Consider the following 19,965-nt stretch of genomic DNA (forward strand, 5'->3'; position numbering starts at 1 on the left):
TTAGATATTGTCTTACAGCCACTTTCTATTTTGTGAAGCTCAACAATTTTTTGCTGCACATCAGAACTATATTCTTTGATTTTACTCATTGTGATGGATGATTCAGGGAATTTGGCCTTTGTGTTTCCTCATATTTAAACTCCTGTGAAACACGAAGTCATAGCTGGACAATTTCATGTTCCTAGTCACCCTGGTGTGCTTAAAAATGTAAATATTAATGGGAATATACTTCAGAGATATTTTACTCGTAAAAAATTCTAGGGGTGCCAACAATTATGGCCAGCGTGTTTTGGAGAAAAACATTTATTTCATAATGTGATTTACCCCCCAATTTCAATTCTTTTACTTCAAAAAAAGGTTAGATTTTTGCGAATTTTTTTGAAGGAAAGATCAAAAGGATAAACAATGCAGATTTGTTTTTTACAGCCATTTTTTATCATATTTATCAGGGGTGCCATCAATTTTGACCACCACTGTATATAAATTACTCCACATCACAAACAGGCAAAACATTACACAAATACACAAAGTATAAATGTTAAATTAAAACAACAGGGTTTTTGAACAGCCATAGACTTCCATAGGAATCGAGGAATGCGGAAGTAAAGTTTTGTATTGCAGTAAATATCATTACAATAAGGCAAAACAAAACTATAATAAATGAACAGAGCACAATATAAAAAAGGAAAAAGAAATAGAAAAAATAATAATGTCAGGGACAAAAAGGTTTCTAATAATTTACGTTTCTTTAATAAATTGATTCATCTTCCACTTTTCAATGTTGACATTCTCTGATCCTCTTCGGTCAAAAATTACGATTTTTTTTTTCTTCATCTGAATGGGATGACACTTGGTGACGTTTGATGTATTAGCTATGTGAACACACACAAAAATCATGGACATGATTTGGATATGTTTAAGGGTTGTAAAAAAAGTGTCACACTTGGCTCCTTCGCAGTCAAAAATGACCGACAGGAAATGAAAGGAAATACGAAAAAATACGAAAACTTGGAGAAACTTTTGGTGGTACAAACTACAAATCAGCCACTGTGCAGAAAAAAGTGCACAGCAATGAAAGAGTGACACTCTAAAACATCAAGAGTGCAAATAAGACACCCCCACCCACACACACACACACACACACACACACACACACACACACACACAGAAATGAACTGGTAAGACTGCAACCGCAAATTTTGAGAATATGCTAAATAAAATCAATAAATGAAAAAAATACAAAAGAGACTCTCTCGCTCAAATACACACAGACACACACACACACACACACACACACACACACACACACACACACACACACACGCTGATTGTGTTTGCTCTTCTTTTAGCCTAATAGGTGTTCCTGATATCTGTTGCATATGCAACAATACATAAAATAATTACAGTTTGTATGTACATAGTTAAAATAATATTTATTATTATTATTAAATTTGTATTCCTGTTTTTTAACCTACAGTTTGATAATGATTGTTTGCTGTTATGTTATTTTATGTTTTTGCTTAGATCATAATTGTTCCCTTCTGAAGTTTTATTACCATTTATAGAATTAAACTGAATAAAATACCAATTAATTGTAAAATGTCTGTATAAACTGTTTTGAATTATCACTATCCATCCCTTATTTTGTTACATTTTTTAATTATCAAATACTGATTAACAAAAATGCTTGCATTGTGTTCCTTTTCTAACCAAATGTTATTGTTTGACTGTAATCATAATGCAAAACCTGATACTTATCTAACAAAAATATCTAAACCTTGACAAAAAGTAGTCTTTTAGAATGTCTAAATGTATATCTAAATAAAAAATAATAATAATAAAAAAATAATAATAAATTGGAGAAATCATGTCTAAAAATAACAATACGAATCAAAAAGCCTCTCTATGTATTTATATAGGGAGCTACAGTACAGCCTACAGGCGGTTACACGACATTACACACGTTTTTATTGTTAAGGCACTGGATGACGCTTTTCTCACTTCAAAAAATGGATTTTAAAGGCCTGCACTCTATTTTAATGTGAAATGTTGCATTTATAAAAAAAAAAAAAAAAATATATATATATATATATATATATATATATATATATATATATTTTTTTTTTTTTTTTTTTTTATATATATATATTCTATATTCCATATATATATATATCAAGTCATATATTCTAATGGAAAAAATGCTCATAAAAAAAATATAATGATTGCATAGAAACCTTTCAAAATTCTAAATAATAATCAAAAAATATTATTGAACAAAAATATATTACATTGGTTTTCCTGAAAAAAAAAAAAAAGTTTCCTTTTAAGGCTTCGGTCACTTTTGACCACGAAGGAGCCAAGTGTGACCCCTAAACGAAGAGGACCAGAGGGATTTACAGTAAATCCAAAATTCTTTTTAAAATACAGAACAAATTTAGATTGTGTTTCTGATTAGAAAATAATCATAAATATTGATTATGAATTAATTTAGATCTTTGATTATTCTGGGCATCTCATCATTTCAAATATTCGTTCATTACGGACCTAGTGTCACGTTGAGACGTCACGTCGCGAATGTGCGCTCACGATCACAAACTAGCCAGTCCTGAAATAGTCAGAGGCTGCAGTGCAATTATTTTACCCTATGCAGCCGCTCACTGCAGACCCATAGGTGTAATTTTTTTATAATATTTGCAGCGTACAACATGCTAAGTCAGGGAATAGTCAGAAATCAGAAGGTCTTCCTAAGATGTGCCCCATGCTCCATTCAAAGTGCCTTCAGTTTGATCTATCCTGGACAAAGATTTGCGGAAACACCAGACTACACTTTTAATCTACTAAAATGAATGATTTCTGAAACTTCAGAATAAATCAAGATGTAACATTTATTTGTCAGGTATAAATGTATCATGCCAATTACACAAGTAAATGATTAAAATCCAATTCAGAAAAATACATGACATAATTTACTCAAAGATGACTCTAAAAGTAAGTAATGTTTTCCTGACAAAGACACACAGTGGTGTGTGTGTGTGTGTGTGTGTGTGTGTGTGTGTGTGTGTGTGTGTGTGTGTGTGTGTGTGTGTTTTCCAATGGGAAACAGCGCTGTATGGGGGATCCTGGTAAAGAGTCCTAAGACTGCTCTGTCCCCTCGCCTTAAATACCCAGACCAGAACAAAAGGGGTTATACAAATATGGTTTAGTTTGGGCCAATCCATTTACCCCAGGGGGGAGCACCTGGTTTCTTGAGATATCTTAAAGAGATATCCCCCAGAGAGGAGAAACAGGATTCTCCTAAGTTCTCAACCTTTCTCATTAAACCAATGACTGCACTGAAATTAAGACCATTTTACCAATCGCACTGAGACACTTAAAATGATACCAAACATGAAAAGGAAAAAACAACATATTCACAAGATACACCATATGTGATATATAGACATTCTTAATGAACTTTCAGTGACTTGAGGAGGGAGAGGGGGGATGAGTTGAAGTCAAACAAGGAGACAAGGAGATAAGTTTGGTCAGGGCTATGTCCTGTGCTCTGTCTTTGCTATCTCCTGTCCAGGGTGCATTTTATGGCTTTATTGCAGGGTGAGCTTTGTTTTATCAGGAGAATCAGTCCTTACAGCCTTACTGTGCGTTCACACCGCCGCCGACTTGAGCTTCCAAAGTTACCGGAAGTCATTCATTTTCAATGGAAGCTGGCTTCTCTCAGCTGCAAGGAGCGTCAAATCCATCGGCGTCGCGTTTTGGGCGGTTTGAGCGTTTTGAGCGTCAATCTGAAAGTTGAGAGAAGCTCAACTTTATGGTAATGAGCTATGACGCGGTTCAGCGGCAAGCAGCGGCAAAACGCCAGCAACCAATCAGAATGAAAGCGGACGTCCTTCGCGCTGGCTGATCCAGAGAAACATACGATGTAAACTTTCGTTCCTACCAAAACATTAGTTCCGAGAAAATGGAGGAGAAACTGATAATCGCTGTTGCTGGGTTTCCTATCATTTATGATATGACGTTATTTTCATATAGGGACCAGTTACAAAAGAACGAGGCATGGGATAAGATTGCTGGTATAGTTGGTGTCTCCGGTGAGTTTGTGAAGTGCGTGCTGATGATTTATAATATTTTTAACTAAGGTAGGCTACTGATAGATACTCAAATTTGTCTCTGCCTTGCCAGTAGGGCTGCACGATGTATCGTTTAAACATCGATATCGCGATGTACGAATTCATGATAGTCACATCACAGGATGTGCAATGTCAAGAATAGGCGGGCTATCGTAGTTGATCCGTGATTCATTAACCGCGGCGTCCGGGCCAGCTGTTCCCCGGCCCTTGACGAATGTGATTCACGGATTAATTGCACAGTTTAACCATCATAGAGTAAAAGTTTATCATTTGCACGTGTTTTTAAGTCAACAGGGCGTGCTTGACAGGGCATATAAAAGAACGAGCAGAGAGAGAGCCCCGGCCGCGCGCGCGCACTCACCTTCACCGTCTTCAAACAAAATGCACGTCTTGCTCTCTCTCCCTCGCGCATATTAATCAAAATCAATTGACACGATGGTGTTGAAAAAAAAAAAAAAACTCTCCAGTGATGAAATGTTTTCTATGTTGACAAACGTGTGCGATATCCTAAACTGCTGAGATAATTACACAACGCGTGCCATAGGTCTTTTTGTGTAAAGAAGCTGCTCTGTGATGTGATGTTGAATATTCACATTGCTTATTGTTTTTTTTTTCTGTTGTCTGTTCACAAGCTGAGGATTGCAAAAAGAAATGGAAGAGCTTGAGGGACATGTTCAGGAAGGAAAGAAAGAAGGAAAAAGATAGGCGAAGGAGTGGCGCAGGTGCAAGCAGTGCCCGGCCATGGCGGTACAGTGCGGTCATGGGCTTCCTCAATCCTTTCATGGAGGACCGGCCAACGTCCAGTAATATGGGGGGAGGGGAAGCCCTAGATGACAGTGGACAGTGGCCAGAGGACAGTGATGATGCCATGGCCGGGCACAGTCAGGCACCAGAGCAGACGCCAGAGCTTCAGGTACAAGAGCAGTCACCAGAGCTTCAGGCACAAGAGCAGGCACCAGAGCTTCAGGCATCAGACAACACACCAGTGCAGAGAGCAAGCCAGCCCGCCCCGAGAAAGAAGAGACCCCACACCTCTGACTTTGAGGAGAGACTGATCACAGTATTGGAGGCTGTGAGCAACAGACCGGGACCTGTCCCCAGCCCTTCTCCTCCTCCTCCTCCTCCCCCTCCTCCTGACGATAGTGATAGCTATTTTTTTAAAAGCCTGCAGGAAGACTTTAGAACCCTGCCTTTTAGAACAAGGCAGGATCTCAAGTTTGAAATGCACCGCCTGGTGTATGAGGCAAAGTGTCGTGAGGTTGACCCTTGGGCTGAGAGGAACGGGGTGCAGCTGACAACACTGTGAGGGGTGTTAGTAAGCTTGTTACCCTTGCAGTGCTGTCAGCTGCCCCCTGTTCTCTCTCCCTCACATGCACACATGCACACACACAGTATTATCATTCACACAGGAAGTGCAGTGAGGAACGGGGTGCAGCTGACAACACTGTGAGGGGTGTTAGTAAGCTTGTTACCCTTGCAGTGCTGTCAGCTGCCCCCTGTTCTCACTCCCTCACAATACACTTTTGCTTTAAGCTGAGAGTTTGACTGAAACCACGTTCATGTCTATCTGTTTAATGCATATCTGGAGCCAGCAGACTTGTTCAACACTTTACATTAAAGGCCCTGTTGGGACCAAGTTTTTGTTAGCTCACTCAAGAGTAAATGTTTAGTCAGTATGCAAGCATTTTCATCAACTAGCTTAATAATAAAAAAGTTTACGTCATTACCTTGTATGAATTGTTTTTTCCCCAATAAATATTGTAAAATATTTTCAACATTCATGGTTGTGTGTTTCATATTATTTTTAAATCCAACTATAAAATGGAGACTTTTTTAAATGTAGCCTATAGCACAGCTGTTTAATGAGGCAGAAACGAGGGCTGGTCCAATACCATTTTTTTGAGCTTCGGAGACGGAGGGGCTGAATATATTCTTCTCTCTAATAAAGGCAGGAATGTGTCTGTCTGTCTGTTTGCATTTTGATTATTTCGGGAACCGTTCATCCAATCGACTTCACAAGGGTGCTTCGACTTCACTTCGCATTTGGTGCAATACACGCGAGACGCGACCCGTTCACAATTAATAAACTTATAATAAACTACAGAACAGCGCGAGTGGGAAGCAGTAAACTAACAGATTACTAACACAGTAAAGGGTAGATTTAAATAAAGAAAAACGAAATTTAAATAAAGAAAAACGAAAATTAAACAAAGAAAAAGCGAAATTTAAATAAAGAAAAACTAAATTTAAATAAAGAAAAAATGGAAAAACGAAATTTAAACAAAGAAAAAACGAAATTTAAACAAAGAAAAACGAAATTTAAATGAACAAACTGTAGGCTAATAAATAAAGAACATGGTAGCATAGTTTTCAATAACTGCATCACACATTTTAATTAACGAACAGTTAATACTGTGTATCAGATCGGTGCATCCCTATTTAAAAGTGTATAGGTGCTTGAAACTATGCTTTTAGTGTAATTGGTGGCTCTTAAAAGAGCCGTTTGTAGCACTAGGCTATACTCCTGGTTGCCAGCTGACAGCTCCCTCGGTGGAGAAATAGGAGGTATATGTCTCCCGGACACGGATGGCCTCCCGTGCAGAGTTGTTGCTGCCCACTCGGGTTACTGCCTGTAGACCAGCAACTTCCCTGTCTGCAGCTGGTGGTGGTCCACGTCTTGCCCTGGTTGGTGTCTTGGAGGTCCTCCTCAGGAAATTATGCAAGACACAGGTTGGCCAGGACACCGCCGTCACTCGTCCTCCCGTAGCTGCCCACATCCACTACCCGAAAGCAGTATTGGGCATCTACCACTGCCAGAAGCACAACTGAATAAGTCCCCTTGTAGTTAAAATACATGGACCCTGAATTGTCAGGAGACTTAATGACCACATGTTTCCCATCAATGGATCCAAGGCAGTTGGGGAAAGCCCACCGCTGGTAAAACCCCTTTGCAATGCTCAGCCAGTCCTCCGTGGTGGGCACTGGCATGTACTCCTCCACCATGGAGTCCCAAATGGCCTTGCAGACCTGGGGGACAATGTTGGACAAAGTGCTCACTCCCATGTGGTAGCTGGCAGCAATAGTGCGGTAGGAGTCCCCTGTGGACAAGAACCGCAGGCAAATAGCCAGACGCTCAGCAGGAGATATTGCATGGCGGTAATTAGTGCTGTTCATCATGATGAGCGGCCCCACTTTTGACAGCACGCTGTCAAACTGCTCCGTGTCCAGCCTGAAGTACCGCTGGAATCTCTCGTCGTCAAGCCGCAGCTGCTGCACCAGCCGGTGATATTCTCCGAATTGATGACGGTCCTGGAGGGTGGCATGAACCCAAAATCTCCGAGTCCGACGTCTTCTCCGCAAATACAATACAGCAGCAGCAGCACCAAAAACAACAACTTCGCGATGATCCATAATGATCCAGTGATGCACATTTGAGGATGAGCGCAACTTTTATAATATTTACGAACGCTCGTTTTAAGCGGGAATGCTATTCATTCGCTCATGGTAACACCGATTTGACCAATTGCACAGATGCAAATAATAATAATAATAATAATAATAATAATAATAACAAATATAGCTGCAAGCAGCAATACGGGGCCAAGCCCTGCAAGGCAGAGCAAGCAACAGCCGCTGTAGCGCAATGCGGAGCCAGAAGAGCAAAACATCAGAAATTTAATGTACATCAAGCACAGTAAGCACATCAATTACAGCAGCACAGCTAGCATTTAAGCACCAACAGCAGTGCAGAGCCGGAAGGAATTTAAATTATTATTTTATACACAATTTCAAAGTCGCCCCACACTGGTCTCGAACCCACGACCACAATGGTTCGGGACTCATGACGCATGGTTGAACCACTTGCGCCACCCAGAGGACATGTTTTACAAAGCTGCAGAGGAGAGGCTTCAGTGTGTGAATGAGCACACAAAATCATGTTAACGAGATTAGCATGCTAAGCTAACTTAATGCTAATATAGCTTATGATGTGGTACATCCAATCCTGGCAAAATAGATATCCTCAGATTCGACATGACGCAAGGAATCGATAGACACCAATTTTATGATTTTGTGACAAACTGTTCACAAGTTACAGCCTCTGAACCAATTATGGGTTGACCTCATTAAGTTTGCGACATCATAACTTTTTTTTTCCAGTATAGCAAAAAAATCGGGGACAGTACTTTTATGCGGCTCAGTCCGAAGATCATTTGAGTACATGTTTGGACAAAATTAGACCAATTTTGAAGGAGGAGTAGCGAAAAAACTGTTTTACATTCACTCCAATATGGCGGCCAGTCACATTGTTGATAAATAACATATGAGATATCGTTGAAATCGGCATAAGCCAAGGAATATATTGACATAAAGAAATCAAATTTCAAGCAATGTTAGCAAAAGTTATAAGCGTTTTTTCAAAAAACAATGATATCTCTGGAACACTAGGTGGCGCTGTGATCAAATTTCTCAGGTACCTTCGGGCCATGCTAATGATGATCCATACCAAATTTGGTGAAGAAATTTCAAATAGTTTAAAAGATATTGCAAATTATGACATCATTCAAAATGGCGGACACGTGGTACATCCCATCATGGCAAAATCGATATCCACGGATTTGTCATGACCCAAGGAATCGATAGACACCAAGTTTATAATTTTCTGACAAACTGTTCATAAGTTATTGGCCAAAATATGCATTTTCCATATCTCATGACCCGTAGGTGGCGCTGTTCCCAACTTTGGCATGGAACCTCAGATCATGCTTCCGATGAAGTGTACCAATTTTCGTTTCGATTGATCAAAGTTTGGCCGAGCTATAGCTTCTGAACCAATTTTGGGTCGACCTCGTTAAGTTTGCGACGTCATAACTTTTGATCAGAGAAGAATAAAAAAAATCGGGGACAGTACTTTTATGCGGCTCAGTCCGAAGATCATTTGAGTACATGTTTGGACAAAATTAGACCAATTTTGAAGGAGGAGTAGCAAAAAAACTGCATACTGTACTTTTCAAAATGGCCACTACTGTAATGGGCGGAGTCTTAATGTAAGATATTGGTTCTAATCAGCATGATGAGATGAATCAGGTGTACTAAGTTTCATTTTTCTAGATCAAAGGGTTCAAAAGTTATAACCATTTCAATGTTGAATTTTTGAACTGCTGGTGGCGCTATAGAGTTGGACCTAGAGACTCAAAAATTGCTACAATTACTTTTCATTACCATCACTACAAGTGTGCCAAATTTCATCATTTTCCTATGTATGGTTCATAGGGCTGCCATAGACTTCAAGAGGAGGAAGAAGAATAATAATAATAATAATAAATATAGCTGCAAGCAGCAATACGGGGCCAAGCCCTGCAAGGCAGAGCAAGCAACAGCCGCTGTAGCGCAATGCGGAGCCAGAAGAGCAAAACATCAGAAATTTAATGTACATCAAGCACAGTAAGCACATCAATTACAGCAGCACAGCTAGCATTTAAGCACCAACAGCAGTGCAGAGCCGGAAGGAATTTAAATTATTATTTTATACACAATTTCAAAGTCGCCCCACACTGGTCTCGAACCCACGACCACAATGGTTCGGGATTCATGACGCATGGTTGAACCACTTGCGCCACCCAGAGGACATGTTTTACAAAGCTGCAGAGGAGAGGCTTCAGTGTGTGAATGAGCACACAAAATCATGTTAACGAGATTAGCATGCTAAGCTAACTTAATGCTAATATAGCTTATGATGTGGTACATCCAATGCTGGCAAAATAGATATCCTCAGATTCGACATGACGCAAGGAATCGATAGACACCAATTTTATGATTTTGTGACAAACTGTTCACAAGTTACAGCCTCTGAACCAATTATGGGTTGACCTCATTAAGTTTGCGACATCATAACTTTTTTTTTCCAGTATAGCAAAAAAATCGGGGACAGTACTTTTATGCGGCTCAGTCCGAAGATCATTTGAGTACATGTTTGGACAAAATTAGACCAATTTTGAAGGAGGAGTAGCGAAAAAACTGTTTTACATTCACTCCAATATGGCGGCCAGTCACATTGTTGATAAATAACATATGAGATATCGTTGAAATCGGCATAAGCCAAGGAATATATTGACATAAAGAAATCAAATTTCAAGCAATGTTAGCAAAAGTTATAAGCGTTTTTTCAAAAAACAATGATATCTCTGGAACACTAGGTGGCGCTGTGATCAAATTTCTCAGGTACCTTCGGGCCATGCTAATGATGATCCATACCAAATTTGGTGAAGAAATTTCAAATAGTTTAAAAGATATTGCAAATTATGACATCATTCAAAATGGCGGACACGTGGTACATCCCATCATGGCAAAATCGATATCCACGGATTTGTCATGACCCAAGGAATCGATAGACACCAAGTTTATAATTTTCTGACAAACTGTTCATAAGTTATTGGCCAAAATATGCATTTTCCATATCTCATGACCCGTAGGTGGCGCTGTTCCCAACTTTGGCATGGAACCTCAGATCATGCTTCCGATGAAGTGTACCAATTTTCGTTTCGATTGATCAAAGTTTGGCCGAGCTATAGCTTCTGAACCAATTTTGGGTCGACCTCGTTAAGTTTGCGACATCATAACTTTTTTTTTTCCAATATAGCAAAAAAATCGGGGACAGTACTTTTATGCGGCTCAGTCCGAAGATCATTTGAGTACATGTTTGGACAAAATTAGACCAATTTTGAAGGAGGAGTAGCAAAAAAACTGCATACTGTACTTTTCAAAATGGCCACTACTGTAATGGGCGGAGTCTTGATGTAAGATATTGGTTCTGATCAGCATGATGAGATAAATCAGGTGTACTAAGTTTCATTTTTCTAGATCAAAGGGTTCAAAAGTTATAACCATTTCAATGTTGGATTTTTGAACTGCTGGTGGCGCTATAGAGTTGGTCCTAGAGACTCAAAAATTGCTACAATTACTTTTCATTACCATCACTACAAGTGTGCCAAATTTCATCATTTTCCTATGTATGGTTCATAGGGCTGCCATAGACTTCAAGAGGAGGAAGAAGAATAATAATAATAATAATAAATATAGCTGCAAGCAGCAATACAGGGGCCAAGCCCTTCAAGGCACAGCAAGCAAAAGCCGCTGTAGCGCAATGCGGAGCCAGAAGAGCAAAACATCAGAAATTTAATGTACATAAAGCACAGCAAGTTCTGTAAGCACATCAATTACAGCAGCACAGCAAGCATTTAAGCACCAACAGCAGTGCGGAGCCAGAAGAACAAAAATAGCAGAAATTAAATATACGTGTAAATGTACATCAAGCACAGCAGCGCAGCAAGCATTTAAGCACCAACAGCAGTGCAGAGCCGCAAGAACAAAAACTGCAGAAATTAAATATAAATGTAAATGAAGCACAGCGAGCATTTAAGCACCAACAGCAGTGCAGAGCCGGAAGGAATTTAAATGACAACTTTAAAGTCGTCCCACATGGGACTCGAACCCACGACCAGAATGGTTCAGGATTCTAGATACACGGTTTAGCAGATTGCACCACTCAGAGGACGTACAATCACAAACTGCAGAGGAGAGCTTCAGTGTAAGAATGAGCACACAAAAGCAAGTTAACCAGATTAGCATGCTAAGATATCTTAATGCTGATGTATCTTATGGCTTATGACGTGGTACATTCAATCCTGGCAAAATAGATATCCTCGGATTCGACATGACGCAAAGAATCGATAGACAACAATTTTATGATTTTGTGACAAACAGTTCACAAGTTACAGCCTCTGAACCAATTATGGGTCGACCTCATTAAGTTTGCGACATCATAACTTTTTTTTTTCCAGTATAGCAAAAAAATCGGGGACAGTACTTTTATGCGGCTCAGTCCGAAGATCATTTGAGTACATGTTTGGACAAAATTAGACCAATTTTGAAGGAGGAGTAGCGAAAAAACTATTTTACATTCGCTCCAATATGGCGGCCAGTCACATTGTTGAAAAATAACATATGAGATATTGTTGAAATCAGCATAAGCCAAGGAATATATTGACATAAAGAAATCAAATTTCAAGCAATGTTAGCAAAAGTTATAAGCGTTTTTTCAAAAAACAATGATATCTCTGGAACACTAGGTGGCGCTGTGCTCAAACTTCTCAGGTACCTTCGGGCCATGCTAATGACGATTCATACCAAATTTGGTGAAGAAATCTCAAATAGTTTAAAAGATATTGCAAATTATGTCAAAATTAACAATGGCGGACACGTGGTAAATCCCATCCTGGCAAAATCAGTATCCACGGATTTGGCATGACGCAAGGAATCCATAGATACCACATTTATGATTTTATGACAAACTGTTCAAAAGTTATTGGCCAAAATAGCCATTTTCAATATCTCATGACCCATAGGTGGCGCTGTTCCCAACTTTGGCATGGACCCTCAGGTCATGGCTCCGATGAAGTGTACCAATTTTTGTTTCGATTGATCAATTTTTGGCCGAGATACAGCCTCTGAACCAATTTTGGGTCGACCTCATTAAATTTGCGACATCATAACTTTTTTTTTTCCAGTATAGCAAAAAAATCTGTTCAGTCATTTCTGTGTGGCTCAGTCCAAAGATCATTTGAGCACATGTTTGGACAAAATTGGAGCAATTTTGAAGGAGGAGTAGCGAAAAAACTGAATACTGTACTTTTCAAAATGGCTACTACTGTAATGGGTGTAGTCTTAATGTATGATATTGTTTGTGATCAGCATGATGAGAGCAATCAGGTGTACTAAGTTTCATTTTTCTAGATCAAAGGGTTCAAAAGTTATAACCATTTCAATGTTGTATTTTTGAACTGCTGGTGGCGCTATAGAGTTGGTCCTAGAGACTCAAAAATTGCTACATTTACTATTCATGGCCATCACTACAAGTGTGCCAAATTTCATCATTTTCCTACTTACGGTTCATAGGGCTGCCATAGACTCCCATTTGCGGAAGAAGAAGAATTGTTATTTTGACAATAACAATTGCTAATATAGCTGCAAGCAGCAATACGGGGCCAAGCCCTGCAAGGCAGAGCAAGCAACAGCCGCTGTAGCGCAATGCGGAGCCAGAAGAGCAAAACATCAGAAATTTAATGTACATCAAGCACAGTAAGCACATCAATTACAGCAGCACAGCTAGCATTTAAGCACCAACAGCAGTGCAGAGCCGGAAGGAATTTAAATTATTATTTTATACACAATTTCAAAGTCGCCCCACACTGGTCTCGAACCCACGACCACAATGGTTCGGGATTCATGACGCATGGTTGAACCACTTGCGCCACCCAGAGGACATGTTTTACAAAGCTGCAGAGGAGAGGCTTCAGTGTGTGAATGAGCACACAAAATCATGTTAACGAGATTAGCATGCTAAGCTAACTTAATGCTAATATAGCTTATGATGTGGTACATCCAATGCTGGCAAAATAGATATCCTCAGATTCGACATGACGCAAGGAATCGATAGACACCAATTTTATGATTTTGTGACAAACTGTTCACAAGTTACAGCCTCTGAACCAATTATGGGTTGACCTCATTAAGTTTGCGACATCATAACTTTTTTTTTCCAGTATAGCAAAAAAATCGGGGACAGTACTTTTATGCGGCTCAGTCCGAAGATCATTTGAGTACATGTTTGGACAAAATTAGACCAATTTTGAAGGAGGAGTAGCGAAAAAACTGTTTTACATTCACTCCAATATGGCGGCCAGTCACATTGATAAATAACATATGAGATATCGTTGAAATCGGCATAAGCCAAGGAATATATTGACATAAAGAAATCAAATTTCAAGCAATGTTAGCAAAAGTTATAAGCGTTTTTTCAAAAAACAATGATATCTCTGGAACACTAGGTGGCGCTGTGATCAAATTTCTCAGGTACCTTCGGGCCATGCTAATGATGATCCATACCAAATTTGGTGAAGAAATTTCAAATAGTTTAAAAGATATTGCAAATTATGACATCATTCAAAATGGCGGACACGTGGTACATCCCATCATGGCAAAATCGATATCCACGGATTTGTCATGACCCAAGGAATCGATAGACACCAAGTTTATAATTTTCTGACAAACTGTTCATAAGTTATTGGCCAAAATATGCATTTTCCATATCTCATGACCCGTAGGTGGCGCTGTTCCCAACTTTGGCATGGAACCTCAGATCATGCTTCCGATGAAGTGTACCAATTTTCGTTTCGATTGATCAAAGTTTGGCCGAGCTATAGCTTCTGAACCAATTTTGGGTCGACCTCGTTAAGTTTGCGACATCATAACTTTTTTTTTTCCAATATAGCAAAAAAATCGGGGACAGTACTTTTATGCGGCTCAGTCCGAAGATCATTTGAGTACATGTTTGGACAAAATTAGACCAATTTTGAAGGAGGAGTAGCAAAAAAACTGCATACTGTACTTTTCAAAATGGCCACTACTGTAATGGGCGGAGTCTTGATGTAAGATATTGGTTCTGATCAGCATGATGAGATAAATCAGGTGTACTAAGTTTCATTTTTCTAGATCAAAGGGTTCAAAAGTTATAACCATTTCAATGTTGGATTTTTGAACTGCTGGTGGCGCTATAGAGTTGGTCCTAGAGACTCAAAAATTGCTACAATTACTTTTCATTACCATCACTACAAGTGTGCCAAATTTCATCATTTTCCTATGTATGGTTCATAGGGCTGCCATAGACTTCAAGAGGAGGAAGAAGAATAATAATAATAATAATAATAAGAAAACTAACAGATACAATAGGTGCCATAGCCCCTTCGGGGCTTGGCCCCTAATAAGAAAACTAACAGATACAATAGGTGCCATAGCCCCTTCGGGGCTTGGCCCCTAATAAGAAAACTAACAGATACAATAGGTGCCATAGCCCCTTCGGGGCTTGGCCCCTAATAATAATAATAATAATAATAATAGCTAATTATAATTTTTTTCCCGACCAAATGTGACCAAAACGGTTATAAAAATGCTGTTTATAAGGTAATGTTTTTTTTTTTTTCTGTTTACATTTTGGTGTGTGACAGACTTCAGAGCGGCCAAAGCGTCAACAAGCGTCAACAAGCTTCCTCGTACTTTTTGACAAGCGTCCTTGACAGGGCGGCCAGAGCTTCTTTGCAGCTCAAGTCGGCGGCGGTGTGAACGCACAGTTACACAGAAAACAATGCACTGAAAAAGTGTGTTGGATTTAAATGATTTAATCATGCACATCAGTTCCACATGAACCAATTACGTTCAACAAAGATCATTTGTTCACAAAATTGTCAACATTATGGAATCAAGTCATTTCCAAGTAACCCAATTAAGAAGTTTTAAAGTGATTTAAATATGGTTCCCTAACTGGATTAATTCATTCAATTTCTTATATTTGTGTCACATGACTGAATTGTAAGATTGTATTAGATTGCTACGAAACTATTAATTAGCAATAGCATATATTAGCATGCTAAATGCTAAGCATGAAATCTAATTGTAATATAAGTAATAAACATATTAGAAAAAATATTATTTTAAATGGCCATTAATGGATCATAATTATTGGACAAATATTTAGAAACAAAAATATCTTCAAAATATGAAATTAATATTATTACACTAAAATATAGTACATTTAATTGATAAAGTTACACTTCAGGTGTTATTAATGTCATCTCTTTATCACTCTATAGTTACAGCACTGCATGGTATTTGTCCCTCTGTTTCTCCTCAAGCACATGGAAAACCGGCATCCTTTATAAAGCAGTGTAGAATATAGTGGCTTTGCTTGTCACTACACTCAAATCACATCACACACTGCAATCTTTAATAAATTGGTCATTTTACACACAGTTTACACAGCGTCATTGTTCTCTACAGGTTGAAATATTGTGGAGTCACAGATGAAGGTTGTTTGAGGGTGATCTTGCATTCATGTGACAGTGCTTATATTTAAATTTGACTTTGTGATGTTTTTTACCCATGTTTTAATTTTTTAACAAAAAATGATTTGTGATCAAGCATTAATTGACGGCCCCCTGCAGTACGGCTGCGGACCCTTGTGTTAAACTGATCTGATCTGAACTGAGAGAGTGAAGAGTGTGTCATTGTTCTCTACAGGTTGGGTGATTGTGGAGTCACAGATGAAGGTTGTTCTGCTCTGGCTTCAGCTCTGAGATCAAACCCCTCACACCTGAGAGATCTGTATCTGTCTGGGAATAAACTAGGAGATTCAGTTAATCTGCTCTCTGCTGTACTGGAGGATCCTCACTGTAAACTGGAGAAACTGTGGTAAGATCATATATGACTCACACAAGAAACACAATGTAAAGTCTATATTTGAAATGTTCAGCCTTTTTCTGCTGCTGTTATTGCGCTTATTGAACTGTAAGTGATTGAACACATGAGCTGCTCTTCAGGAACATGATTCTGCAGGACTGAGTCACTGAAATACACACTCACATCACAATCAACACTTCAGTCTCTTGATTTTAAACCGACTCGATCTCAACACATTCAGAACTGAGAAATGAAGAACATGCTGGATTTATTCTTGCAGGTCATCACGGTCATCTTTCTGCAGGGACTGTTTTTAGAATATTCTTTACACGATTAAAACAAATCATTACTCCATATGTACTGTATTAGTACAGATCTAAAGACTAGATGTTTAATAATCATGTTTTGAGCTCTTTGACATTTTAGATCTCAGTCCAATGATCCATCAAAACATTTTATTTATGCTTTAAGTTTGTATTTCCTCTTTAATAATGGATTCACTGCTAAACTGATCTGAACTGAGAGAGTGAAGAGTGTGTCATTGTTCTCTACAGGTTGATTGATTGTGGAGTCACAGATGAAGGTTGTTCTGCTCTGGCTTCAGCTCTGAGATCAAACCCCTCACACCTGAGAGAACTGGATCTGTCTGAGAATAAACTAAGAGAATCAGACGTGAAGCTTCTCTCTGATCTGAAGAATGATCCACATTATAAACTGGAGACACTATCTTGTAAGTAGATTATTTACTAAAGATTACAAAATACAGTCATTTGTAACATATTTCGTTAGCTTTGTAACCTAATCTAAATAATTCAGAATACTTTGGAATACTAATAAGGGTTGTAACACAAAAGGTCTACCAAACACAGGACTTGGTTTTCCCCTGCATATTATTTTAATAACATCAGTTTTACACAGTTTTATTTCTTGAAGAACTTTTCTTTTTTTTTCTTTTTTTTTTACATTTAGTTTAATAATTTTTGTTAAATATTTAAAAAAAAACTTCTTCTTTTTTACTGATGCAACACAATGCATTAAAAGCTGGGGTGTGTAAACTTTTTAAATTGCATGAACAGGATAAATTGTAATTATTTTGTCTTCTGTGAAACAGGGAAGTATTCGCTTCTGAAGGGCAGAACTAAATGAAAACAAAGATAATCTTTAAACAAAATTTACACATCATCATAATCCTGTTTAAAGTTTACACCCCCTGCTCTTAATGCATCGTTTCCTTCTTGAGCATCAGTAAATGTGTTCACCTTTTGTAATCGTTGTGTACGAGTCACTCAATTGTCCTTAATATAAAAATATGGATCTCAAAATCATACAGTCATTGTTGGAAAGGTGTCAAATATGCAGAAGATTCTGGAAAACCTAAAAATGTGCAAAACCTGGAGGATTTTTCTGGAGAACAGCGGGCAGTTTCACTGCTCAGTTATTTAGATCCTGTAATAAACATTATTAGTTCTCATTATTCTGAGAACACACACAGTCTCTATGGAATGGACTACATATGCCGTATTATCATTTAATCAGTTAGTACACAGATGTTGTCCGACAGGAGGTCCGCTCTGACTCTCGGCTGCAGGACATTGTCACAGAAGAATCTAGATCACTCCCAGAAAAGATTACAATTAATTGAGAGAATAGTTTCTGTTCATCACATCATTCATATAATGTGAATAATCGACTGAACCTTTCGTTTCCACGACGGTAAGTGGGAAGTGGTTCTGACACGATGATCTGTTCACAATGGTCTTGATCAGGATCTTCTTCATCTTGTCGTTCATCCGCGTGCAGAACAACAGCTCTGATGTTCTCCTCACCTTTACAGTGAGGAAAATAAGTATTTGAACACCCTGCTATTTTGCAAGTTCTCCCACTTAGAAATCTTGGAGGGGTCTGAAATTGTCATCGTAGGTGCATGTCCACTGTGAGAGACATAATCTAAAAAAAAAAATCCAGAAATCACAATGTATGATTTTTTAACTATTTATTTGTATGATACAGCTGCAAATAAGTATTTGAACACCTGAGAAAATCAATGTTAATATTTGGTACAGTAGCCTTTGTTTGCAATTACAGAGGTCAAACGTTTCCTGTAGTTTTTCACCAGGTTTGCACACACTGCAGGAGGGATTTTGGCCCACTCCTCCACACAGATCTTCTCTAGATCAGTCAGGTTTCTGGGCTGTCGCTGAGAAACACGGAGTTTGAGCTCCCTCCAAAGATTCTCTATTGGGTTTAGGTCTGGAGACTGGCTAGGCCACGCCAGAACCTTGATATGCTTCTTACAGAGCCACTCCTTGGTTATCCTGGCTGTGTGCTTCGGGTCATTGTCATGTTGGAAGACCCAGCCTCGACCCATCTTCAATGCTCTAACTGAGGGAAGGAGGTTGTTCCCCAAAATCTCGCAATACATGGCCCCGGTCATCCTCTCCTTAATACAGTGCAGTTGCCCTGTCCCATGTGCAGAAAAACACCCCCAAAGCATGATGCTACCACCCCCATGCTTCACAGTAGGGATGGTGTTCTTGGGATGGTACTCATCATTCTTCTTCCTCCAAACACGTTTAGTGGAATTATGACCAAAAAGTTCTATTTTGGTCTCATCTGACCACATGACTTTCTCCCATGACTCCTCTGGATCATCCAAATGGTCATTGGCAAACTTAAGACGGGCCTTGACATGTGCTGGTTTAAGCAGGGGAACCTTCCGTGCCACGCATGATTTCAAACCATGACGTCTTAGTGTATTACCAACAGTAACCTTGGAAACGGTGGTCCCAGCTCTTTTCAGGTCATTGACCAGCTCCTCCCGTGTAGTTCTGGGCTGATTTCTCACCTTTCTTAGGATCATTGAGACCCCACGAGGTGAGATCTTGCATGGAGCCCCAGTCCGAGGGAGATTGACAGTCATGTTTAGCTTCTTCCATTTTCTAATGATTGCTCCAACAGTGGACCTTTTTTCACCAAGCTGCTTGCCAATTTCCCCGTAGCCCTTTCCAGCCTTGTGGAGGTGTACAATTTTGTCTCTAGTGTCTTTGGACAGCTCTTTGGTCTTGGCCATGTTAGTAGTTGGATTCTTACTGATTGTATGGGGTGTACAGGTGTCTTTATGCAGCTAACGACCTCAAACAGGTGCATCTAATTTAGGATAATAAATGGAGTGGTGGACATTTTAAAGGCAGACTAACAGGTCTTTGAGGGTCAGAATTCTAGCTGATAGACAGGTGTTCAAATACTTATTTGCAGCTGTATCATACAAATAAATAGTTAAAAAATCATATATTGTGATTTCTGGATTTTTTTTTTTTGATTATGTCTCTCACAGTGGACATGCACCTACGATGACAATTTCAGACCCCTCCATGATTTCCAAGTGGGAGAACTTGCAAAATAGCAGGGTGTTCAAATACTTATTTTCCTCACTGTATATCTCTGGCTGTAATATTAATATACTCTGTATGTATCTCTGCCTGTGTTTGTTCTGAAATGAATCTACTGATGTGATGTGACCGCAGTAATGTCTCATACTCCATATGTGACT

At 39.0% G+C, this 19,965-nt stretch overlaps 1 protein-coding gene across 5 annotated transcripts in view; it reads left to right on the forward strand.

The window, feature by feature from the left end:
• The window catches only part of LOC307153984 (NACHT, LRR and PYD domains-containing protein 12-like), a 50,050-nt gene that overhangs the window by 22,325 nt on the left and 7,760 nt on the right, over positions 1-19,965 (forward strand). For 3 of the 5 annotated variants that reach the window (XM_079863842.1, XM_079863845.1, XM_079863843.1), the window contains 2 exons: positions 16,257-16,427; positions 16,970-17,145. In XM_079863842.1, coding sequence (XP_079719968.1) covers positions 16,257-16,427; positions 16,970-17,145 — 347 coding nt within the window. Of the gene's footprint in view, positions 1-4,759; positions 5,907-16,256; positions 16,428-16,969; positions 17,146-19,965 lie in introns of those variants that run through there. The other 2 variants (XR_013820242.1, XM_079863844.1) reach the window with 2 other exon arrangements.

Source organism: Squalius cephalus, assembly GCF_949319135.1.
Source record: "Squalius cephalus genome assembly, chromosome: 25".
Taxonomy (NCBI): domain Eukaryota; kingdom Metazoa; phylum Chordata; class Actinopteri; order Cypriniformes; family Leuciscidae; genus Squalius; species Squalius cephalus.